At 42.9% G+C, this 25,694-nt stretch overlaps 2 protein-coding genes and 1 long non-coding RNA gene across 3 annotated transcripts in view; 2 read left to right on the forward strand and 1 right to left on the reverse strand.

The window, feature by feature from the left end:
- Window positions 1–829: 829 nt before the first annotated feature.
- Window positions 830–21,053, reverse strand: LOC124643409 (mediator of RNA polymerase II transcription subunit 16). The gene is made up of 20 exons (XM_047182397.1): window positions 20,857–21,053; window positions 19,395–19,572; window positions 18,760–18,892; window positions 16,127–16,256; window positions 15,151–15,296; window positions 14,181–14,330; window positions 12,627–12,743; window positions 11,978–12,045; window positions 10,656–10,799; window positions 8,623–8,718; window positions 7,098–7,221; window positions 6,514–6,646; window positions 5,976–6,062; window positions 4,495–4,642; window positions 3,823–3,974; window positions 3,169–3,326; window positions 2,724–2,827; window positions 1,862–1,962; window positions 1,248–1,388; window positions 830–945 (listed from the first exon to the last, which is right to left on the reverse strand). Exons 1-20 carry the CDS (start codon window positions 20,916–20,918, stop codon window positions 909–911), a joined length of 2,409 nt encoding a protein of 802 aa, XP_047038353.1. The 5' UTR covers window positions 20,919–21,053; the 3' UTR covers window positions 830–908.
- LOC124643410 lies at window positions 19,778–20,531 on the forward strand. Its single transcript, XR_006985938.1, has 2 exons — window positions 19,778–19,874; window positions 20,044–20,531. It is a non-coding gene; the product is annotated as an uncharacterized LOC124643410 (long non-coding RNA).
- Window positions 21,054–21,484: 431 nt separating the features above from the next.
- LOC124643521 (neogenin) overlaps window positions 21,485–25,694 on the forward strand; it is a 165,887-nt gene continuing 161,677 nt past the window's right edge. Inside the window, exon 1 of the mRNA XM_047182527.1 lies at window positions 21,485–21,763. Within this exon, the coding sequence (XP_047038483.1) occupies window positions 21,679–21,763 (85 nt within the window). The 5' untranslated portion in view covers window positions 21,485–21,678. The remainder of the gene's footprint in view (window positions 21,764–25,694) is intronic.

Consider the following 25,694-nt stretch of genomic DNA (forward strand, 5'->3'; position numbering starts at 1 on the left):
GCGATGATACTTATACACATACAGATTGACGTACACAATGACATGCGCACAATGCAGTGGGCGGTGCATTACATCGCAGGAAATACAAATGATTGCTAAAATTTGAAGTGGGGGTGGGTGGTTCGTACGATTGCTCAATTGATAGCCTGCTGTATAAGTTTAGCTGTAAAAATTGAAGTCTGATTACATTTTGTTCTTGTTTTTCTTATTAGAATCAAGTAATATTCGGGCCCGATTCTCCTAATTTTACTTAAGCGACATACGATTCACGTTCGACTCGATTCGACTGAGATCCAATCCCGACTCGATTACGATTGAAGCGTATGTGGTATTCCGCTATTTTTTCTTTGAAATAAACGTTTTTATCCTTTTCTGTCATTCAATAATGAATCATTTTTTCTGCAAATGATTTACGATTGCAAAATGATTGTACAGCAAACTACCGTATAGACCAAAATCACCAAAATAGCAGACCAATCGCACACCAGTCAAATGTCAATCGAATACGATTGGTCTTTTATTAGTAGCAGAATGCCCGATATGGTTAAAACTGCTATTGCGATCATATTGCGATTCGATTTTGACATTATTAACTTAGGAGAATCGGGCCTCAGATGAAATTGTGTATATCCATATATAATATCCATCGTGATTACATTCTTTCATTTAAATAGCAGTTAGTATTTCAGAGAAATGAACTTACTTTCTTTTCTATAAATGTTCAGCCACTTCATAATAGTTTTTTTAAATAGATAGTAGGTGTATATTATTGCGGAAATAACTTGTAATGGGAATTATAAGGTTCAGGAAGTAAACAAAACAATATGGGTTTATGAGTAAAAAACATTGTATATTTTTTTAAATATTTACATTATTTAAGTATTATTTCTTACATACTAATGAGAGAATTATATATTAGAAAATAATGTCCATTTTCCTCCGCATCTGAAATCAAAAGAAGAATATTAATTACAATTACGTCACAACTCGAGTCCACTTTACATATGGCATATCGCACTGGCTCTTGGAACATATTTAATTGCTCCGTGATGCGACCGAATAAAAGCACCCCAATATAATATCCTTGTGAATTAAATTGTGATGAATGTAGATTTCTTATTTGGCCCAAAATAGTCCCAAATAAAAAAATCTACATCAATTTAATCACAATTATTTCAATGTTTGTTCCATGACAGACAGATAAACTTCCTCATTTTATAACTATGCAACTGTTAGGACATAGTAACCTGCAAGCGGACAGAAACCGTCCATCATAGGCTCCCTGCAGCGGATGCTTGTTGGGATGCGCGGCGGCCAGTGCGCGCGAGCCGCAGCGCGCGCACTGCCGCCAGCGCGCCGGACGAGACCCGCCGCCCAGGTACATGTAGCTGAGGAAGGAAATTATTAAGATTTTATTTATGTAGTTGATTTACACGATTTCAAAACTCAATTACATAAATCAGAATAAGTATTGAGTAAATACGAAAAAAATTGCGAAAAAAGTTCCCAAAATTTAAGGCACAAAACCCTTGATGAGATCGTAGTATGGAGACTTTATTCGCTCGACAAAACTATGCTACATTTTGCATAGGCAATTTACTAAAAAAATCTTAATTTTTAATCTAAAAACTCAGATTGAAAATAAAATGTGCCAAAAAATAATGCAAATTACAATAATTAATTTACTTCATCACTTGAGTAGGCATAGTTAATTTGTATATTCATGATTTGTACAAGATTTTTAACTTAAGTACTTTATTAGTATGTATATTCATAATTTGTACAAGATTTTTAAGTGCATACTCAAATGTATATGAATAAGGATGCCAAAGTACATTAAAGTATGCATAAAGTTGTTTACCGTATAGCGTCCATAGTAATAGATGGTGTCGTTTCACATTGCGCGTACGCCGGCGGCTCGGGGTTATATCGCAACGCTTCAGGCTCTACACCGTACTCCAACTAATTATAAAAAAAAAACATTAATAAAATATAAATCATTATTGAAATATAGTGAATGTTACTAAATTATACGTAAAGTTAGTTAGTCGACTAATTAATTATTGATGTTGCACATCACTAGTTTTAAGTTGTAAAAACTTTTGGCGGCAATTCGAAAATTTATTTTCTGATGTGACATCAAACAAAATAGCCGTTTAGATTTATTTTATATTTTTATTGATGATCTTGTGAAAAAAATACATTAGGGCGATATATAATACGTATTTTCACCGGCTTCCTGTACATCCGATTACAAAGAAAGTTAGTTACGAGGAGGCAACCTATCTTATTTTCACAATTCTTTATTTTTGACTAGCTGTAACTGCAGTTCCACTCGCGTCTCGGAGGAACTTCTTGCCGTGCGCGGACAAAATAAAGCCTCAAATTACGGGGATAGTCTAGCTTTTAAATAGTGAAATAATTTTTAAAATTGGTCTAGTATAGAGTTTCTGAGCCTGTGTACTAACAAACAAAAAAAAAAAGATTTTTCTTTAGGCTGCCCGCCTGTGCAGGTCTTTTTGTAGGACAGATGATTGGGCCGATTTTTATAGGATTTTCTGACCGACTTTTTGAAGGACATGTGCGTTGCGCTATTGCTATTAATGTCTGTCGTTCTCCTTCAGCCTTATTATATTAGCATAGTTATACCTACTATACACAAAATGTAAACTTTAAATAAGAAATATGTCAGTATATAAAGTTACATATGACAGTATACATACATATAGCGGCCAGATCTTCGAGTGCGGCGCGGCGACGCTGCAGCGCGGCAGCGACTCCCACACGCGCGCGCCCGTCCACTGCGTGCTCAGCACAATGCACTCGTCTAAGGAGAGAGTACACAGCATTATGCCTAGCTCAGCCTTTTACCAGGGGTCGGCTTCCAACAAAACAAAAACAAAATTATATCAAAAACTGGTTTCTCAAAATTGGCTGCATAACAGCACTTTTCGAACTTCAGAAACTTACAAAAGAAAGCCCTCAAAACGCCCGTCCTTCACCACTTCCTATGTGTTTTTGCTGGGAAGAAGAAGTGACAGCAACACATGTGCAGACATGACAGATGCGAGCGACTGTATATCTGTCCTCTTCAACCTGGTTATTTGGGCAGACGCATACCCCTTGGTAAGACTGGTTGTCAGTCTTTCTGGTCTAGGCTACACTCACCCACTAGGTCCTGCTTGGGCTGCGGCGCAGTAGCGAGGCGGGCGAGCGGGCGGGCGAGCGCGTCGGCCGCTCGCGCCGCGCCGCGCCCCGCCGCCCGCGCCACGCGGCACAGCTTGCGCAGCACCGACACCGCGCCCGCGTCCAGCCACAGCTCGTAACTATAACACAGGTACATGATAAACCTCTACAGATGGCTCAAAGATAAAAAAGAAAGAATACATTACACAAAACAGAAAACACACCAAGTCAAAAAAAAAAACCGACCCAATTATAAAGTTAAAAGTTGATAAATGACCCTGTCCATATTCCTGATCAAAAAAGAATCAACAGCTGTCGTGAAAAGCTTGTAGTCCATGGAGTACAGATTTACGAGCGGAGTTGTCTTAATGGAAAATCTCCTAAGAAAATAGCGCGACAAAATGCGGGTGTTCGGGGGACAAGGAACATTACGATCATCTTTGAAACCCGCCCATTTATTATAATGCCAAAAACCCATTTATTGTTTTGCCAAAAATCATTGACAAATGTCTCAAAGTTAGTTCACTCGTAACTGATTGTTTTGGTCATGCCCATCAGCTAGAAGTAAGCGCCTGACCTATTTGCATTATGGCTTCTCCACTCATCTTACCTTACTCCCTATCCTCGTATACTTACTGGTGAGGATGTATCTGATGCTGATGCTGGTGGGCGAGCGCCAACAGGGCCGTCAGCCCGATGTCCAGCGCACGTTGTAACGCGAGGCGTAAAGGCTGCAGCCATAATGACTCCGGCAGGATTTCCGGCTTCGATTCTATAGCCATCAGGGTCTGGGAGACGAGAATATGGTATTTACTTAAAGTACAGAGAATATTTGAAAGTATAACTTTGGAGTAGGAGCGAGATATTAATCTCTTCTCGCTTCAAGGAGTAGCTGCAATTATACCTGTGTAATTGTGCCTGAGAAAAAGTACATGTGTAATTGTGCCTGTGAAAAAGTACCTGTGTAATTGTGCCTGTGAAAAAGTACCTGTGTAATTGTGCCTATGAAAAAGTACCTGTGTTATTGTGCCTATATAAATGTACCTGTGTGATTATACCTCTGTAATTGTACCAGTGTAATTGTGTCTATGTAAATGTTCCTGTGTAATTGTTCCTATGTAATTGTACCTGCGCAAATGCACCTATGTAATTGTCCCTGTGTAATTATACCTGTGTAATTGTACTTGTGTAAACGTACCTGTATAAATGTACCTGCGTAATCATACCTGTGTAATTGTAACTGTTAAAATGTACCTGTGTAATTGTATCTGTACATCATATGCACCTGCGCCGTGTGCCTGTGCCTACCTTGTCGTGGTCGTCGAGCAGCGCCTGCAGCGGCGCGGCGTCGGGCTTGTCGTCCGGGCGCAGCGCCAGCGCCGCTGCCGCCCACGCCGCCTGCACGCTCTGCAGGCAGGTGAGCCACGACGCACTGCTCTGCGCAGTTGGGATCACTCTGACCAAACCACAGAATGATACCGTCAAGACATGACACAAAACTAAAGTACGTGCCACACAGGGTGGGCAAATCGCGAACGCGAAGCGATCCGAAATGAATTGCTAGATGTACAAACGTCACGTTGCTTGGCCACTTAAAAGGAAATTGCACCGCGCCGCTTCGCGTTTGCGTTCAGATCGTAAGGGCTAATAACACGGTATCATTGTGCTATTTTATGCTACGTTCAGACGCGCGCCGCGCAGCCCGGCGGGCTGCCTGGCGGGCAGCGCGGCGTGCAGCCCGTCGCGGGCAGGCGGACATTCAAGCTGTTCACACGCGCGCCGTCGTGTCAGTCAGTGCAAGAATGGCGAGCAGCGAGGATCTCGGTATTGTTGCTGTCATAGCCTTTGGCTTAACTTATTTTTATTGGAAAAAGAATCAAAATGATGAACGACGTTAACCATTCCGCCATGTTGTAATCTCCGATCGTAGCAACTTTCTTAGAACGTTTAATCGTCACGAAAGTGCAGGAGAGACTGACTGCCCGCGCGCGTGTAAACAGTCGCCGGGCGCCCGCACATTCATCCTTTGAACTTTGCCAAAAAACCGACACTCGACCGATTCGCAGCATTCACGGGCACGGGCGCGTTCACGGGCTCGGGCGTACCGTTTACACGCTCGTGAACGTGACTGTGCCCGTTGAATGTCGATTTGAACGCGCGCGTGTGAACGTACCATTAAATGTAGGTAAACATTTATGGCAAAGAGAGTATCAAATTAGATAATGCGGTTACCTCAACTCCAAGGTCTACGAATTTGGACACAGGGGGTGGTATATAAGGGAAGTAGGTACAGGTAGTACATAAGGGGACTAGACAGGGGTAGAACATAAGGGGATTAGATAGGGGTGGTAAATAGGGCGAGTAGATAGGGGTAGTAGATAAGGGTGGTAAATTAGGGGAGTAGATATAGATGGTACATAAGGGAAGTATATAGGGGTGGTACATAAAAGAACTATATAGGGGATGTACATAAGGGGTAGTAAATAAGGGAAGTAGATAGGGGTGGTACAAAAGGGAAGTATATAGGGATGGTACATAAGGGAAGTATGTAGGGGTAGTACATAAGGGAAGTACATAGGGGTAGTAGATGGGGATAGTATATGAGGGTTGTCGATAAGGGTAGTACATAAGGGGAGCAGATAGGGGTAGTACATAAGCGGAGCAGACAGAGTGGTAGCTAAGATATGTCATTAACTTAAACCTACAAATTGCTTAAAACACATCTCTGCTCCATTCACCTCGTCTCCTTTTAACTGAAATCTGGGCTAAAGAGTTAATAAGCTCAGTACCTGCAAATTGCTATCCTCATTTTCAGCCAGCTGTGGAAGTAATACTGCTGGAAGGCGGGCGGCTGCCGCTGGAATGATTCCGTCAGTCTGCGAAAGAAAATCTAGTAAATATATGTAAGCGGACGGGGTCGATAAAGAAGTTAAAGATTAAGCAAACTTTGGTGCGGTCGATCCATGAATGGTTAAAGAGTTCATCTTTGTTATGATGAGTTCGAAAAGGCGTTAAATTAGTGGATCCCTGCTATATTTTGAACCTCTCTTGCCATTACATATAATCTGAAGCCCGGGTTTCCTGGGTATCTGGGTTGAGAAGGTCAGTTAAGCCGTTTTATGTAAAACACTGGTACTTAACTGCACCCCAACATGTTTTTATGTGCTGCTGTGGAGTTTGTTGCGCCACTTACACCCAGCAATAACACATAGAAAGAGGTGACGAGTTTAGGACCGACATTTTATTTGACGTTCGAAAAGTGCTGATTTATCAGCCTAATTTTACTGAACATTTTCAAGTTTGAGTTAAAAGCCTACAACTACATACCTTTCGTATATAAGTTCGAGTATATTATGCTTGTTGGCGCCGGTGCAAGCGAGCAGCACGTCCAGGCAATCGTACCCGGCCACTAGAGCGTATTCCAGTAGGTTCGTCGCGTGCTGCACTGCCATGGGCGTCGCTAGACATATAAAACACATTATTGCAGTAATGTTTTTCTTTCTTCCTTTATTCCTTGTTCTACACATAAATATGACTGAAAACTGAGAATTTATGTACAACGGCGAGCTTAACCCAGTGTTGGGATCAATATAATGTTACAAGCGACGATTGGAAAAGAAAAACAATTTATCGTTGTCTTTACAGTTCTCCACAAGTAACTTTGCCGTGAATTTGGACACCAGTAACATTGCAAGAGTCAAAATGTAACCCTACTTACACAATTTTTGTATAGAAAATCTAATCCAATAAGGTCGACAATCCGCATGCATTGTAAAGGTGTCTTAGTAGTCTTTTGTTTTTTAGACAGTTCCAAAGATTTTGAGACAAAGTGGATCATATATGTTATGGATTGAATGGCTTCAGGGGGTACCAAAGTGGGTCATAGACTGATTGTCTTCAGAGGTACTCACGTATGTCCTGCCAGGGCTGCGGCAGCTTGTAGAGGTGCAGCTGCGCGTGCGTGTCGACGGCGAGCACGGCGCCGCCCAGCGCCGACATCTCCACGCACGACACGATCGCGCATGCGCCGCCACTCTGCACATACCACAGTACACCACTTTATGTAGTGATTTCGCAAAAAAAAAAAAAAATACAAAAGCAAAAGGCGGTCTGCAACTAATTTCCGAGTACAAGTTTGCGTAGGTATGTAGCTATACCCTTCAACAGATGCCCAAAATTGGTGTCCATGCACCAAAAAATTTGGCGAAAACTATACTATCTGTTCCATAAAACTATGCTCGAGAAACAATTTTGGAACACTTCCTCAAGATGGGTTGGCGATTTCAGACTAATAAGTCAAGGTTTGCTTAAAGAAGGAAGGGAAGGTGCCGCGATATTTATACAAGTTTTCTTCTTCCTGCCCTGTTCCCAATTTTATTTGGGCATAACGTACTCACTCATTACGAAAATTTTATTTATTTCTGGCTAGTGACTGGTGCTTCAGCCACTAGGCCACCACGCAATAATAATCTTCCACGCCGATTTCGGCAACGGCGACCACTTCGACCCTAATGGCGTGCGTGTGCTCTCATGTGGCTGGAGAATCCAATTTTGTGCGTGAAAGTCCGCGCACACTGCGGACATGTCAGGGTACCAGCCACAAAGTTGTAGTTGATAGCTACAGGTGGTCGAGCTTTCAACTCATCTCGTTTGGCATCCAACTCAGAAAGCCGGCGTGCTTCAAAGTCAAAGACTTTGGTTTTAACGCGGCTTCTCCAGTCTCTGCGGTTGGATGCCAAATTCTCCTACTGAGACGGGTCAATGGAACAGCTTTTCATGTGGCGCTTCAGCACAACCTTGTATCGCAGCAGCTGTCCGCCACGTTTCCGCTTGCCCTCCTGCAACTCGGAGTAGAGGATGCGCTTGGCCACTCTACTATCCGGCATGCGCAGTACATGCCCGCACCAACGAAGCTGTCTCCTCATGAGGTATGCTTCAATGCCACCTACATTGGCTTTCCTCAACACTTCTGTGTTACGCACACGATCAAACCAACGGATATTTAATATTTTGCGCAGACATTTGAGGTGGAAGCGGTCTAGTTGCTTGATGTGGCGTCGGTACGGTGTCCATGTTTCCGCTGAGTAGAGTATACAAGGCAACACAACTGCCATATACACAGAGAACTTTGTGGATATCTTTAGGTCATGGGAGCTGAAGACCTTCTTGTCGAATTTGCCGAAAGCAGCGGCTGTAGCACCAATTCTGCTATTGATTTCGGCGTCAAGGTCGCACTTTGATGTTATAGTACTCCCCAAATATCGAAATTTATCGACCTGCTTCAGCACATCTTCACCAAGCATAATGGTCAGTTCTTGACGTCCGTGATTGTCTAAAGACATCACTTCTGTCTTTTTGAAGCTGATTTTAGAGTAACGAACACTGAATAAAACTAAAACAAAAGTACAGGTGTATGTAGCAATTTATAGTACTGACCGGTGCCGCATTGGGTCCATATTTAGTCTTCTTGGGCGGCGTAGAGGCCGCCTCCACAGTGCCTGCGCCGGCCGACACTACCGCGCGACTGCATAGCTGTAACAACGATTATATTGTTACAAATCACTCTTGAGTGTGCAGTTAAGTAGGAGTGTGGAAGGAAGAAGTAGACCGAGGGAAAGATGCATCGACTGCTTCAAAGAGAACACGACTAATAAGGGAGTGAGGGCTGGGAGGAAGTCTGATTGAGCGAAATGGAAGAGAGAAATATATTGCGCCGACTCCAAATAGGTAACTTGGGAACAGGGCAGGATGAAGAGGAATTTGTCTTCTTAGAATACCAATGTACAATTAATTCGGGGTATATACCCGCCGTGGAGCCCACTGCGTCTTCTGCCATGCCTGGGGGTGGGGTATACTCACATAGTGGTGTGTATCCCTCGCCAGTAGATGTAGCGCGTGTGGCGTGGCGAGCACGGCGTGCGGCGCAGACGCGAGCCGCGCGCTGCACGCGCCCACTGCGTCTGCGCCGCCCTCCACACCCCATGCTGCTGTCTGCTGCCATGCCTGGGGGGTATACTCACATAGTGGTGTGTATCCCTCGCCAGTAGATGTAGCGCGTGTGGCGTGGCGAGCACGGCGTGCGGCGCAGACGCGAGCCGCGCGCTGCACGCGCCCACTGCGTCTGCGCCGCCCTCCACACCCCATGCTGCTGTCTGCTGCCATGCCTGGGGGGTATACTCACATAGTGGTGTGTATCCCTCGCCAGTAGATGTAGCGCGTGTGGCGTGGCGAGCACGGCGTGCGGCGCAGACGCGAGCCGCGCGCTGCACGCGCCCACTGCGTCTGCGCCGCCCTCCACACCCCATGCTGCTGTCTGCTGCCATGCCTGGGGGGTATACTCACATAGTGGTGTGTATCCCTCGCCAGTAGATGTAGCGCGTGTGGCGTGGCGAGCACGGCGTGCGGCGCAGACGCGAGCCGCGCGCTGCACGCGCCCACTGCGTCTGCGCCGCCCTCCACACCCCATGCTGCTGTCTGCTGCCATGCCTGGGGGGTATACTCACATAGTGGTGTGTATCCCTCGCCAGTAGATGTAGCGCGTGTGGCGTGGCGAGCACGGCGTGCGGCGCAGACGCGAGCCGCGCGCTGCACGCGCCCACTGCGTCTGCGCCGCCCTCCACACCCCATGCTGCTGTCTGCTGCCATGCCTGGGGGGTATACTCACATAGTGGTGTGTATCCCTCGCCAGTAGATGTAGCGCGTGTGGCGTGGCGAGCACGGCGTGCGGCGCAGACGCGAGCCGCGCGCTGCACGCGCCCACTGCGTCTGCGCCGCCCTCCACACCCCATGCTGCTGTCTGCTGCCATGCCTGGGGGGTATACTCACATAGTGGTGTGTATCCCTCGCCAGTAGATGTAGCGCGTGTGGCGTGGCGAGCACGGCGTGCGGCGCAGACGCGAGCCGCGCGCTGCACGCGCCCACTGCGTCTGCGCCGCCCTCCACACCCCATGCTGCTGTCTGCTGCCATGCCTGGGGGGTATACTCACATAGTGGTGTGTATCCCTCGCCAGTAGATGTAGCGCGTGTGGCGTGGCGAGCACGGCGTGCGGCGCAGACGCGAGCCGCGCGCTGCACGCGCCCACTGCGTCTGCGCCGCCCTCCACACCCCATGCTGCTGTCTGCTGCCATGCCTGGGGGGTATACTCACATAGTGGTGTGTATCCCTCGCCAGTAGATGTAGCGCGTGTGGCGTGGCGAGCACGGCGTGCGGCGCAGACGCGAGCCGCGCGCTGCACGCGCCCACTGCGTCTGCGCCGCCCTCCACACCCCATGCTGCTGTCTGCTGCCATGCCTGGGGGGTATACTCACATAGTGGTGTGTATCCCTCGCCAGTAGATGTAGCGCGTGTGGCGTGGCGAGCACGGCGTGCGGCGCAGACGCGAGCCGCGCGCTGCACGCGCCCACTGCGTCTGCGCCGCCCTCCACACCCCATGCTGCTGTCTGCTGCCATGCCTGGGGGGTATACTCACATAGTGGTGTGTATCCCTCGCCAGTAGATGTAGCGCGTGTGGCGTGGCGAGCACGGCGTGCGGCGCAGACGCGAGCCGCGCGCTGCACGCGCCCACTGCGTCTGCGCCGCCCTCCACACCCCATGCTGCTGTCTTCTGCCAAGCCTGGGGGATACAATTCCAGATCCTTGTACATTCTACCTTAACTTAGGCACGCAAAAATGAAAACATTTAGGATAAGGTAATCCAAGTGTAACATGGCGTGATCGTATCAATAGCGGCAATAATACACGTCAAAGTAATTTTAAATGTATTTTACAACGTAACGTAAGGGAGTGTCAGACTCTTAAAGCCTTACTACAAAAACTTAAACATCTGTTGAACACTTGTCGGACCTTATTTCAACGTCATAACCTGACATTTTTTAGACAAATGTTCAACAGACGTTTAGAAGATTTTGTGGTACGACGGTTACTGATTAATCTGTACTGACGATGCGATCGATGAACCACCCTTGGCTCACCGCCCACAGACCCACGGCAAAGGTGGCCGGGAGTCGTCTCTCGACACCTCACGCCCCAAGATCGTGGTATAAGAACAAAAAATCATTTCACATTGAATTCACCCCTATGTACTCCATTATGTACTATCCCTATGTACTCCATTATGTACTATCCCTATGTACTCCATTATGTACTATCCCTATGTACTTCATTATGTACTACCTCTATGTACTCCATTATGTACTATCCCTATGTACTCCATTATATACTATCCCTATGTACTTCATTATGTACTACCTCTATGTACTCCATTATGTACTATCCCTATGTACTCCATTATGTACTATCCCTATGTACTCCATTATATACTATCCCTATGTACTTCATTATGTACTACCTCTATGTACTCCATTATGTACTATCCCTATGTACTCCATTATATACTATCCCTATGTACTTCATTATGTACTACCTCTATGTACTATCCCTATGTACTCCATTATATACTATCCCTATGTACTTCATTATGTACTACCTCTATGTACTCCATTATGTACTATCCCTATGTACTCCATTATATACTATCCCTATGTACTTCATTATGTACTACCCCTATGTATGTACTTCATTATGTACTACCCCTATGAATTCCATCATGTACTACCCACCCCTATGTACTAAAAACAACAAAATACTACAAAACTACGCCTCCGATTTTCATATGGTTTTTTAATAGATAGAGTGATTGAACAGGAACATCCATTAAATAGTGAGGAAATACTGTTATGCCTCGCGAAGCTGGGGAGGGTCGCTAGTTGTAAATAAAGTGTTTGTACTTACCAATGTATTGAAACAGTCGCTTGCCGGCTTCGGTCCACCTCCCGGTGTGGTGCTGCCTTGAAGAGGACCTGCAGACAATATATTCAGCGTATAAAATACAGGCTGCCCCTTGAAGTGGGTATCAAATGAAACAGGGGTATTCAGGGTTAACAGGGAGATTTATTAAGGTTTTGACAAAAAAAGACGCGATTCAAGTCAAAAACTTCGTCCATAATAAGTGGCGTCTACGGCCGATTTCGGCTATGGCGGCTGTTCTCAAATACGGAGATCAGCCAGCTGCGCAGGACAGCGCACGAGCATTTGATAAATACTTCGAGACACACACAATTAACAATTTAACTTTGAAACTATGATTACATCATAAATATTATGTCTTCCGGCAACCTTTATAAGGTCGTCTGTCCATCTTGTTGGTGGACGTCCTACGCTGCGCTTGCTAGTCCGTGGTCTCCACTCCAGCACTTTTCGATCCCATCTGTTCTGCGAGCAATATGGCCGATGCTATGCGACGCTGGATGTAGCTCGCTTCCAACCGGTTTCTGTGGAGATCTAAGGGGGAGGCCTCTGTTCAATAGTGGATGTTCGATGAACGATGATGAGTCCGCATCATGGCACCGACACTGGTATATATAACATGTGGTGTACTGACCCTTAGCGAAGAGCTTGTGCACCTGATGCGCCCGCTCCGTCAGCTTCCACATGGCGAGCGTGCTGCCCGCCACCAGCAGCGAGTCCGCGTCCTCGCGGCCACACCACGTTACCGACACTGTAGGAATATCATCATTATAATAGGCCACCTCGTCGTCATTACATGATGAACATCATGTGTTCCGGACACGGAATAAGGAAAGATAAGCGGAGATGCCATAATACAAGTAGGTCAGGCGCCTTCAAGGTTAAATCCCACCCAAAACAAAAATGTGAAAGGTTGCCAAGTTCCATAATATGGGAATGCTACGCCTATAAAAGAAGTGAGATCTGAATAAGTACCAAGTTCCATACAAATACCTCAGTAATAGTTACTTTTTAATGATGGTTCTTTGCAAGTTTTCACACTCCTTGTTATAAACCTACTAAACGCAATGAATCAAGTATAGAATTTTCTATTAAACCTTGCCAAGTAACCTTTCACATTTTTGTTTTGGGTGGGATTACATTTATTTTTGTAAGGTTGTTTATTTTATTTCTTTCTTATGATTAAGTTAGTTAACGAAATGTCTCATTTATACTATCTTTCAGATTTTTGAATATGCACTATGCTTCTTACAAAGAAATGAACTAAATTAACTAAATGGACTAGATTTACCAACCGACTGACATGACATGTTATCGTATATTATGTTCGTGGATCAAAGTTACACATTCGTTATTTTCGAAAGTGACTCACACTTGGCCGTTTTCAGATTTTTACTTTATTTTGACTAAATACAAACCTTTGTAACGAATTTCAGATCGGTACGACCATTCGAAGATTCGAAGATATATTATATAAATATAGATAAATTTAGTTCGTTTTAGTTCCTTAGGGGTATAAATTTACACCTTCATTATTTTGAAACCGACTCACACTTGGCCATTTTCAGATTTTTCCCTTTACCTTGACATAAAGACCTACCTCCATGCCAAATTTCAAGTCAATACGACCATTGGAAGTGGTCTAGGTTTTTGATGAGTGAGTCAGTCAGTCAGTCAGTCAGTGAGTGTATAGTAAAAATAGCGTTTTTCTGACGTCAATATCTCAAGACCTACAATAGGTATATTAATGAAATTTTGTATTTTAGATAAGTGAGGGGGTCTCAACAGATACTAAAAATTTGATATGCGTAAATAAAATAGATTTTGAGTAATAGGGGGGTCGAATTTGGCCCGAAATGGATCGTGTAATATAACCCACGGCCGGTGTGTCGCTTTTTTTTGCTCGAACTTGGCGGACACACTGCCGTGTGTCTAGATATATACAGTGGGCATGATCCAAATGGTTAGCTACACGTGAATTAATGAGGCGTTCAGGCTCTTTGAGACATCTGTCAATAATTTTTGCTATTATAAAAAAAAATATCGGTTCCAAAGAGGCGTATAAGGGAAAAGACAGTAACGTTCCTCTTCCCCTGAACACCCGCATTTTGGCACGCTACTTTCTTATGTGATTTACCGTTATGGCACCTCCGCTAGTCATTTTGTTCTCCATGTTTAGTGCACCTACCAGGCTGCTGCGGCAGGTATATAGTAGGGAGAGGTTTGAGCGAGAGCGCGGGCGCGGGCGCAGACGCCAGCGTGGCGCCGGCGCAGCGCACGCACCAGCGCCCCGCCGCGCCGCCCGCGCGGGACAGCGCTGCTATTACTATGCTGCCGTCTGGGGAAACAGGAGAATAATAAATTGTGGAAACGGGCGTTTCTTTGTTTTTATTTACTAACAAATTTTGTTGATAAGATACCTATACAAATTTTTAAAGTAGGTATAATCATCGGCACGAATCTTGAGCCCTGACCTTCACCTGCGCAGAAGTAATTTATTGGGTCCTTGTGTGGGGCGCGGGGGCGGGCTAAAGCGGTGATCGGCCCGCAGTGCATCGCGTCTAGTGTTGCACAAAAACCGTTTTTTTTCTAATGTGAAAAAAAACCTGATAAAAAACAGTTTTTTTTTTTCTGGGCCTTGTTTTTTTCAAGAGTATAATAACTCTAAAATTGTTAGGGCATTCACTGTTAAAAATTAATACTTAATATTACATAATGGAGTGTTAGGTTTATTCTTGAATCTACGGTACTTTTCTGATAAAACAGTACCAAAATTTCATAAAAATATTGGCAACATTCATTGATATTAACTCAACACAAGGGAAATTTTGAAAATTGAAGTAAAACGTAGGCTAGAAAAAAACAACGATGCAAAGTTTTTTTTCAATAAAGTGAAAAAATACAAATAGTTTTTTTTTTTTTCATTTTACATCACTAATCGCCTCATAGCTGTCACTTGGGATTAATAGTTCTTTGCTAATAAATCACTTCTGCTCAGGTGAAGGTCAGCGCTCAAGATTCGTGCCGATGATTCTATTTATCTATGGGTCATTATTGATGCCTGAGAATAAAGTTAAAAAAATAATAATAATATAATCGACTATATCTTAGTTGGGTTATGTTGGGTATTTTCCCATAATCTTCTCTATAACACATACTCTTATGTGCGATGCTAGCAGAGGTGATGTGGTCTCTGGTGGGGCGCAGACAGTCGGTGGTGACGTGTGCTGACGTGCCGTCCGGGGTGAGAGTCCCCACTAGACCTGTGGCCGTCAGGATCAGGGCGCCTTCGCATGGTACGCCGCTGAGGAGAAATGTTTTAGTTACGATACGTTTCTATAGATTTTCTATTGAAGAGCTCTCGTGCGTGAAGAAGATGTCAACCGATCGATCGATCTTAGCCCTAGCTATAGCCCCTTTTCCCATATACATATGTTGCTCCCAGTGTAATCAAATGCAGCTTAATACGATTATTTTACATGGAGCGACTGCTCGACCTGGTCTTCCTCAACCCAGTTACCTTGGCAACCCGATACTGGTCTAGCTCGTTGGTCTAGCTGTCGTAAGTCTGGCTGCTAAGCATGAGGTCTCGGGTTCGATTCCCGAGTCGGGCCGAAATCGCTTTGTGGGTTTTAGAAAACTTTCACAAAGCAGCCCGGAGCCTGGAAGCTGGTGATTGATACACCCGTGCATCGGAGAGCACGTAAATGTCGGTCCTGCGCCTGATCTCTCTCCGGTCGTGTCGGATTACCGTCCCATCGGGCTATGAGAGTTAAGGAATAGTGAGTGCACCTGTGTCTGCGCAAATGCTCGTGCACTATAATATGTCCTGCGTAGTTGGCTAATCTCCTTACATGAGAACAGCCGCCGTAGCCGATAATCGGCTAGGAGGACATCATCATCACTGGTTGGTATGACTGGTCGTCAGACTTTCCAGCTGCTGACTACGGGTGTAAGGATTGCCAAAGATGTTCAAATGACACTCGGGACCCACGAGTTTAACATACCTTCCGAAACACGAAAAAATTCGTCATGACAAGATGGTCACCCATCCATACACCAACCCGTTACACACTCCTTTGACATAGCCACGAGCTCATCTTACCACAGGCATGCGTCTATTTCAATACGTACCCAAATCCTTTAAGCGTAGGCGTGGAGCGCAGCACCTGTATCCTCTCAGTGATGGGTGCGTCGGGCTTCTTGTCCACCATGACTAGGCGGCGACCGTTGTGGAAGAATGTCGCTCGGATTATGTGCTCACCTGGGAATCATGAAATAGTGTATACTTCTCGCCAAACTTTTTGCTGTCACGAAAGTCGGTGTGCAGAAACCATAAAGGTATCAGTGGGTGATGAGGTAAGGTAGGGGTATGGACAATAGGTGCATACTTTTTGTGTGAGGAATTCATTGCGACTGCCACTGAGTTATGTGAAAATTGTATCTGTTATGTTAATAGACTGTCAGACTTCATGGAGATGATGTGGTTGATATTTTATGTTGGTTTACAACCAATTAGACATGGGCGCCGCGCCGGCGTCGCCACGCCGCGACACGCCCGCGCGCCGCCGCCGCCGCCGACATTAGCTGCGCGGCGTGAGTTAGGTTAAGACGTGCCATTTTGTTCGCAATTATTTAGGCAATACTCTTCTTCCTCCGAGCCTTTTTCCCAACCATGTTGGGGTCGGTTTCTAGTCTAACCGGATTCAGCTGAGTACCAGTGCTTTACAAGGAGCGACTGCCTATCTGAACGAAATGGACACTTCAATTTCTTTAAATATCAGTAGTTTTCATCAATTTTGAGTAAACTATCCAAAAAACATAGTGCTGTTGGTCATGGAATCGAAGATGATCCATTAGATCAAGAATGTTGGCAATATCTTGCTTCTGCTATTGGGGATCGACCCATTTCCAAAATGCGGACCTTCCATCATTTTGGAATGAGAAGAAGACAGAATTTCCATGGCTGTCTACATTTGCAAGGGCTCTGCTGTGTATACCCGCTACAAGTACTCCGAGTCATCATCATCTTCCTGCCCTGTTCCCAAGTCATTTGGAGTCGGTGCAACATGTCTTTTTCTTCCATTCCTCTCTGTCAGACATACTTACATCCACTCCCTTCTGCTTCACGTCCTCTTTCAGTCATCAATCAATCCATCTTTTCCTCGGTCTACTTAGCACACTCTTTGTGACATGCGTTTCACACCGTCTCATCACATGCCCATACCACGACAAACTCTTCAAGGCTTCCTCTGATATACTCATTCCTGACTTTGTCCATTCTGTTAACCCCACACCTCCGTCTCAACATTCTCATCTTTGCTACATGCACTCTATTCTCATCCTTCTTTTTCAATGCCCAACACTCTGATCCATACAGGACGACAGGTCTTATTACGGATTTGTAAATTTTGCCCTTCAGTTTGAGGGGCATCCGGTGGGTCACAAATAGTGCTAGTTACCTGTCGCCACTGCATCCATCCAGAATTGATCTGATGCGTAACATCCCTGTCCACCTCATCGTCACTTTGGACGAGTGAACCAAGGTATCGGAAGTCGGAGCAGACTGGTAGGGGCATGCCGGCTAGGGTTATGGTCATGGGTCTTGATATACCGCCAAAATCGCAATGTAGGTACTCGGTTTTGCTCTTGCTGACCTTTAAATCTACCGTCTTCAGTCTTAGCCGCCATGCCTCCAATCTGCTCTGGACCTCTGGCCCACTCTCCCCCACCAGAACAATCATTGGCGAAAAGCATACACCAGGAAACCTCCTCCTGTATGTCCGCTGTAAGGGCGTCCATTAACAACAGGAAGAGGTAAGGACTGAGCGCCGACCCCTGATGTAAGCCAACCCCTACACTGAAACTGGCGGTAGTGCCGGCTGTAGACCGGACTTGTGTACTGCATCTGCCGTACATCGCTCGAATCAACTGCACATGAAGTATGTGCAGTTGATTCGAGCCTGGCATACCTTTCTCCTTAAGGGCCCACCACAAAACCTCACGAGGTACCCAGTCATATGCCTTTTCAAGGTCAACGAACACCTTATGTAAGCTATATGTCGACAGGGTGAAGCCCTGTTGCTACCGGCTACTGCGTTTGATCTGGCAGTGGTCAACACGTGGTTCCAGAAGAACTCGGAGCACAGGATCACCTATAAAAGCGGTCCACGTGCCACACAAATTTATTACTTTTTGGTTAGACGCAGTAATTTGAAGAACATAAAAGATTGTAAGGTTATACCGGGTGAAAGTGTAGTCTCGCAACACAGACCCCTTGTTATGGAAGTGGCGTTTACAATAAAGTCAATAAAGGGCAAAGAAAAGTTACCTCCAAACATAAAATGGCACAGGTTGGAAAGGGCCGATTTGGCGGAGCAATTTAGAAATGCGGTGGTAGATTAGATGATTGAAATGGGAGATATGAATGAAAGGAGTATGAGTGTTGGAGGGAAATGGCAATGACTATAAGGATGACAGCAAGAATAATTTTATTAGAATCGAAAGGAATTGCAAATCTATTAACATGTATATCATCCACGCCGCCGGCGTCACGCCGCCGCTGTGTAAAATTCATCAGCGCGCCGCCGCCGCAAAATTCTGGGGCGGCGCCCATGTCTACAACCAATATCAGTTTAGGTGATCCAGTTGATCCAGAACATTCAAGCAGAATAATTCCAAAGCAGTCATTAATTTTGTTTTGTAATTATCTACAAGACCATCCCTCCCTCCTTCGTAACCCCTAGTTATGTACTCTACAAACTGACCTGGGAAGCTAGCAGAGTACTCGCAGGTCCACTCATTGAGCAGGTAATCCTTCTGAGTGTAGACGGAGACATCCCCCACGGTGGTGGCCACCAGTAGCTGCTTGCCTTCTATGTCCCATTCTAGTGCTGATATCTGACATTATGAAACAAACTTATATGTGACAACTTAGATCTATAGTTTAGTACTAGTATTGGCCAAGTATAACTATGTTAAACCAGTATATTTTCCACCTTATTGTAGAATGTGAATTTAAAAAGTATCAACTTTAGTGCTAGGTTTAAACTATTATGTTTTTTCAAAACAATAGTTTATATAGTAATAAATCTCAAGTAATAGGTGACCCAAGCATACCTAGTATTTTAAGAGATTTTATTGTAATATTATGTTGAATTATGGTTCAGAGCCTTAGGCTAGTATTTAGATAGATATATAGTATAGGATAGTATTTAGATAGATAGCTAGAGTTAATGTAGTATTACTATCTTTGATAAGAAAATCATAATAATCAAAGCTTGCAAATACAATGTAATCTCTCTGTCACAGTAAATTAGAACTATGTAAATGAACAACAAGTCCATGTTATGCTTAACAGACATTTCTGTGCACATAAAAGTGATATTTAAAAGCAACTCACAGGATGCACAGTGCTGGTAACTTTGTGGCTGTCCCAGGGTGTGTCAAGATCACACACATACACGTGACCACCCCACGTGTCTCCCTCCGTGTCGTCCAGCTCCGTGGGGGATGAGAACGCTATGATGTTGCATGTTGATATCGTGCAGATTGGTCGTACCACATCATGGTCTGTTACACTGGAATAAATTGAATTCAGGAGTAAAATACTATGGCTTAATATTAAACATGAACTGTACGGATCCAATGGCATTCAAGAACGTCTATAAATAGTGATTATTTAACCCTAGATCACTAACCTTCGTCAAAACGACGACGAGGATTTAAAAAAAGTGGTATAATTTTTGAGTGCGTCGTCGCACGCATTTAAAATTCCAGCTAATCTCAGTCGAACCAACGCTTGCGCGGCACACGGGTGTATTTTTGTGTAGTGGCCCTGTGCTCGCCGTTCCAGCCACCATGAGTCGTCGAATCGACGAAGGTTAGTATTAACGCAGCAACATTATTATCCAGGATTTTATTTTTTTTTAATTTTTTCGAGTATAATTATTTATTTTTCTTATATTAGTGTTTTGTAAACTTTGTACTTAATTTGCCTACATTGAAATAAGTACCCACACTATTTTTATTTGAATATATTTTTATTATAGATACGATTCGTCACCTGTTATGTGATAATAATAGTGTCGAAGAAACTTCTACTTGTACACATGAGCCTGATCAAAGAGAAGATGCCGATAACCTTCCTATCGCTAAAAAAAGAAAAAATTGTGCAATTTGTACCCTCCGCAAGACGAAGAATGACAAAGAGTTGTTGCACTAAGTGCAACAAATCCTTGTGTGGCGAACACAAACTTGACATTTGTCACAAATGTATTAATTGATAGTTTTTTTATAAAATGTTGTTTTCTTTTGTTGATTTTATTTCTTAATTCTAATATTTTAATGTTTTTTTGAGTCTTTGTTTTGTTAGTTATAAAGATTTTTAGCATTTAAAAAACAAAAATGTTGATATGAGTAACATTTTCGGGTCTCAATTAAAAGACTGTCAAAGTAATTAAAATGTGATTTTAGTGAATAAAAACCTGATAACTATGTTAACAAATCATTATTGTAATAAATAAATAAAACACAAAAATATTTTATTTCATTAAACCTAACCAGCTCCCCCTTTTACATGGCGTAGCCGAAACGTCGAAGGTTAGTAATAAGCGTTGTAAAATAAGGTTAGTAATCTAGGGTTAAGAAATATGAATAAGAAATTGAACTGTAACTTTCTTGAAGCTCGATAAAGTTTAGGGTTTCAGCCTAGTCAATATAAAGCCTCAAACTATGATATCTCAAAAGTGTAATCTGGGAGACAACTAAAACTTCTACTTTAAGTACATTTAACATTGTTATCCAAATATAACAGAGAAAAAAGTAGAGTGATTGTAAACCCAAAACATAAACACTATGTTTACCTTTCGAAATGCGGTGGTTCGCATTTCAGAGGCTTACGCCTCATGGAGTATATTAATTCCATGTTGGGCTATATCACTACTAACTAGATTCCAGTTTATCTTGTATCTATAATTTATTTTATAGTAAATAGCAACGTAAACTGCATGCAAAGCTAGAATTCGCTGCTGCTGCTTGCTAAGCGATTCGTGACACTGACACTTTTGACAGCTATGAATGATTTCTTCACTGCGTTTAGTTCGGGTTTTTTTTTTGCGCAGAGTAAAGAGCGGTATAATATTTAATATTTAAAATCTTACTCGTCTTTATTTAGAATATGATGTAAATCACTATACACCAGGCTAGCCATATAACGGAACTAGTTTTATAGGTATTTTATATCCCAGAGACCTGAAAAACCACATTCGAATTTACGATTGTTTCCCATATTATAATTATCAATGCAAGAAGCTACAAAAATTAGGATTATTGTTCAAATCTACTGAAGAAAATAACCTCATTCTTTGCTGATAGTTTTATCGATAAATAACTAAACGCAACTATCGACTCGCGCTTGGGGATGCACTAGTACTGCGCCTAACTTCGTAGCACAAGTAACGCGCAAACGCGGCTGCGTTCACATCACATAAACCCGGGCATTGCCCTTTCATTATTGAGTTGTGTTTCCGAACGCAGAGGTGCTCGCTCAAAAATGGCGGATCGCCCGAAGTAACATCGACTTAACGCTGTGTGAATTTTAAGACAAATATTCGTGAATTTTATGTGAAAATGTGATTGGTATGAATTAAAACATATTGTGTAGTGTTGTTTGTGTGTTTTGCAATATGTGGCGGACAGGGATGTGTCGTTTCGGTGTCGGGAACTGGATATTCTTGTTCGCCTGTCTCCATTTGTTTACATACGCTCAAGGTAAGCTCCTTAAAAATATTACCATTTACTATCGATCGTTGCTCTTGAAATTGTCGCTAATAACAGGCTCTGTGTAATTATACAGTAAATTGCATCTAGATGCAGTTTAAATACTTGACTGTAGCATTTCGAGTGAAACGCTTTATTAAGTAGAAGTCGATTTCTCTCGAACTATAGGTAATTTGTGTAGATACATTGTTGTTTCAAACTTGAATGTCGAGCTTTGGTTGGTTTATTGTTTTATTAACTTTTTTCACCGCGGTCAGGGCTTTTATTTAGTTTTGTATGTGTTTAATATTATTATAGGGCTCCGATGCGGCGCTCCGCCCTGTTACAGTAACGACAGACGTAAATCTCACATTATTGACTGCCGCTGGTTAATTAGAGGGGTTAATTCCATTTGTAAAGGATTGTAAAGTTTTACGATTCCTATCGGACGCTGGAAGGCGTCCAAGAGTCTCTCATTAAGCTCTAACTTGTTTAGATAGTGATTAATTTATAGGCTTAGCATTGTGTTCGCCGCGGCCACGGAAATACTTTGTTTCTGGGAATAGAACTTGATTCATATGGATATATGTAAGCCGGTTAATATATTAAGTTTTGTAGATACCTATCTACGTAAATCTATTTAGAAGTTTATTTATTTTTCGGATTTTAAAGTGTTATTCAAGGGCCTAACAAAACTTACGAAGTCATACTCCAGTTGGAAGTCCAGAAAATATACCAACAGATACTTAAACTGCTACAATACCTATATGTACCTACAGCTTTCATTTGTACGAGCAAGTAACTACAATATCTTGTAATTATCGTCGACCCAGACGATAAGTAATAGGTAATGTCTTAATCTGTAACAGCTTCTGTTTACAATCAAAGTACGAATACGTAGGTAGGTATTTTCCTTTCCATCGAGGTACTCTAACTCTCTCTGTACACGATCTTGTATTAAACATCCAAAGAAAGAATGCTTAATTACAACTTTATCAAAAAACTACCGACAACAGTTTTTGCTCTCCTATTCGTAAACCGAAAAAATACACAGGTGGAGTACCCACCAAAAGTCGTAATAAAAACTAGAACATTACAAAAAATCTTTAATTTAAGTAAAACAAGCATCCAATCTCACGGCTCTTAAGCAAATATACGTAAAAATACATCGTTAGCTTAAGCTAATATTGTAGATCACAACTGCAAATATCCCTCGTTTCAGTCGGCACAGTCGTGTTGACAATACCCGACACCGCTTCCAAGTATTTAGAAAGCTAATACAAGGCATTTTGACATGCTACACCTAGGTCCAGTATTACCAGTACCTATCTATAGTCAGGGGCCCGATTCTCCTAAGTTAATAATGTCAAAATTGAATCGCAATAGCAGTTTTAACCATATCGGGCATTCTGCTACTAATATAAGACCAATCGTATTCCAACGACATTCGATTGGTTTGCGATTGGTCTGCCATTTTGGTGATTTTGGTCTCTATAGTAGTTTGCTCTACAATCATATTGCAATCGTAAATCATTTGCAGACAAAATTATTCTTACGTTTATTTCAAAGAAAAATAGTGGAATGCCACATATGCTTCAATCGTAATTGAGTGGTGATTGAATCTCAGTCGAATGTGAATCGTGTGTCAGTTTAGTTAAATTAAGAGAATCGGACTTCAGTCTAGCGAATTCTCGGTACCTAACTATGCATAGGTACACTCGGCTTAGGCGCTAAGGCATTTCGGTTATTTGCACGATTGACTGGCAAATGATCGATTATGCGATAGCTAAATGCTTAACCTCTGTTTGGTTGAGAAATCGAGAAAACCGACTGAGATTATTGTCGCCTGTGAAGGAATGAAAGATGATTTTAATGAGTTAGATACGTACCTATGCATGTACGTAAAGAAAAAATAGTTAAAATAGTTTTTCTAAAAGTTAACACGAATATGAAAAAAGTATTACGACCGAAAGAGGATTGGAAGCATAAAAATTATCCCAAAAAGAAGTAGACTATAGAGATAAAGGTGTCTTAAAATTCGCTACGAACTGGCTTCTTAGATAATAAGGTCAAGAGAAATGGTTGTGGATATAGCGCTGCCATTTATGAAGTTCAATTACGAAACAAAGATAAGTAAGTCGCTTTGACATCCGAATCACTCTACGAACGACAAATACAAACTTTCAAATCAAGCCGAAATGATCCACATCATCAAAAGACAGAATCAACACCTAACCCTCACCTCCAACATGTAACCTATTGTCGACAGATTCAGAATCAACGACACTAAAAAACCATGTCGGCCATATAGTTCGTCTCTCTCATAAAATAGCTATTAATCAAGTCGGCTATAGCTTTCTATTCTGCGACAAGTCGGCTCAGTGTTCATTCATATTCATTGAGCACTAAGTACGTACATAAGTACATTGGGTTCACGGACTTTGTAAACCGTCGACCTCTGTAAGAAATCTGAATAATTTCTGTAGTAAAAAAAGTCTGAATAAGTACGAGTCGGGCTTGTGTATCGAGGGTTTTTTTGGAAGGTTAAATTAAATAAAAAAATCGAAAGTTTTTTGTGTTTCTCTATTCTTCAAACTCAAAATCGGTCAATGCTGATAAGTCAGCACTTTTAAAACTTCAATAGACTGAATAGACAGACAGCCTCCAAGATACCCTCTTGTCTACTTCCTAAGTGTCTTAGCTGGGAAGAAAAAGTGACGTAGCCTCATGCATCATGACATCCAGATAGGCGGAATGTATGCTACCATATAGGTTCCTCTGTAAACACGCCTTTTTCAATTTAGGTGCGGAACTCCAAAAACCTAATAAAATGGCAGACAGCCAAGCATGTATGGGAATGATGTTATTTTTCGTGATTCGTACACTCCTTACGTCGTGTTGAGTCGGCGGAACTAAGTATTTTATAGCTACGTTAGTACTTCGATAAGAGTTTTACTGTAAGTTACGTTCGTGAAGTAAGAAGGACTATTGTTTTCAGGTTCAACGAATAGAAGGCTATCGTGGCGGCTTTCTCGCTTTCAACTTTTGTTTTTGCGATGTGCAAAATCAAAATCTAAAGCGCCCTTCCGAAAAAGTTCTTTTTACTATCCTTCTTCTTTTGGTGAAATATAAACGCGCATAGTATCTATCATTATAGTTCGGCCATTCAGAGAATGCGTTCCTGACACGTCGCGATTGAACTGACGACGTAACTTTGCAATGGCGTTGCAGTTACGATAAAAATATTTTTGCTGGTTGTTTACCGTTTTAACAATTGAGGAGCATTAAAACAACATTATTATATCAATAATCAATGAATGTAGTTACGTCGTCAGTTCAATCGCGACGTGTCAGGAACGCATTCTCTGAATGGCCGAACTATAGTACATAAATCCTTCAAGGAAAATCGTGTTCCTTAACATACAGTTTTGGAGATATTTGACATGTCTTTCTAAAAGATTACAACATCTTCCCGTCTTGGAATAAAATCACCTTTGTCTGCTTCCCATTTCAGTATTACAGCTTGACCAATAGATTTCATAATCATTATCAATCATCAGCCTTCATTCGAGTTCCCTAATGCAATTTATGAGCTGTAAAATGAATACTAAATTAGGATTTAAGCTAGGTTCATATTGCTGTGTCGGGGTGTGTCGGGTCGCCGTCTGTTGTGTCGCGGGATGTTCATACTAATGTGTTGTGTTGTGGCGCAATGTGTCGCATTTTTAGATCATTCTCGTTTTAAGAGTTGTAGAGTGTATACGTGTTTTAAAATGGAATCGCCTGACGTGACTTCGATGAAGATATTAATTTTTTTCTATTGATGACTCTGGGTTCATCCCGTAAATAGATTAAGAGAGACTAGAGGCGCATTTCACTGTCTTCCTCCTTCCTTATATCCTTATATTCCTTACATTTTCTGTCATAAGAACTTTGTATTGCC

Source organism: Helicoverpa zea, chromosome 27 (genome assembly GCF_022581195.2).
Source record: "Helicoverpa zea isolate HzStark_Cry1AcR chromosome 27, ilHelZeax1.1, whole genome shotgun sequence".
NCBI lineage: Eukaryota > Metazoa > Arthropoda > Insecta > Lepidoptera > Noctuidae > Helicoverpa > Helicoverpa zea.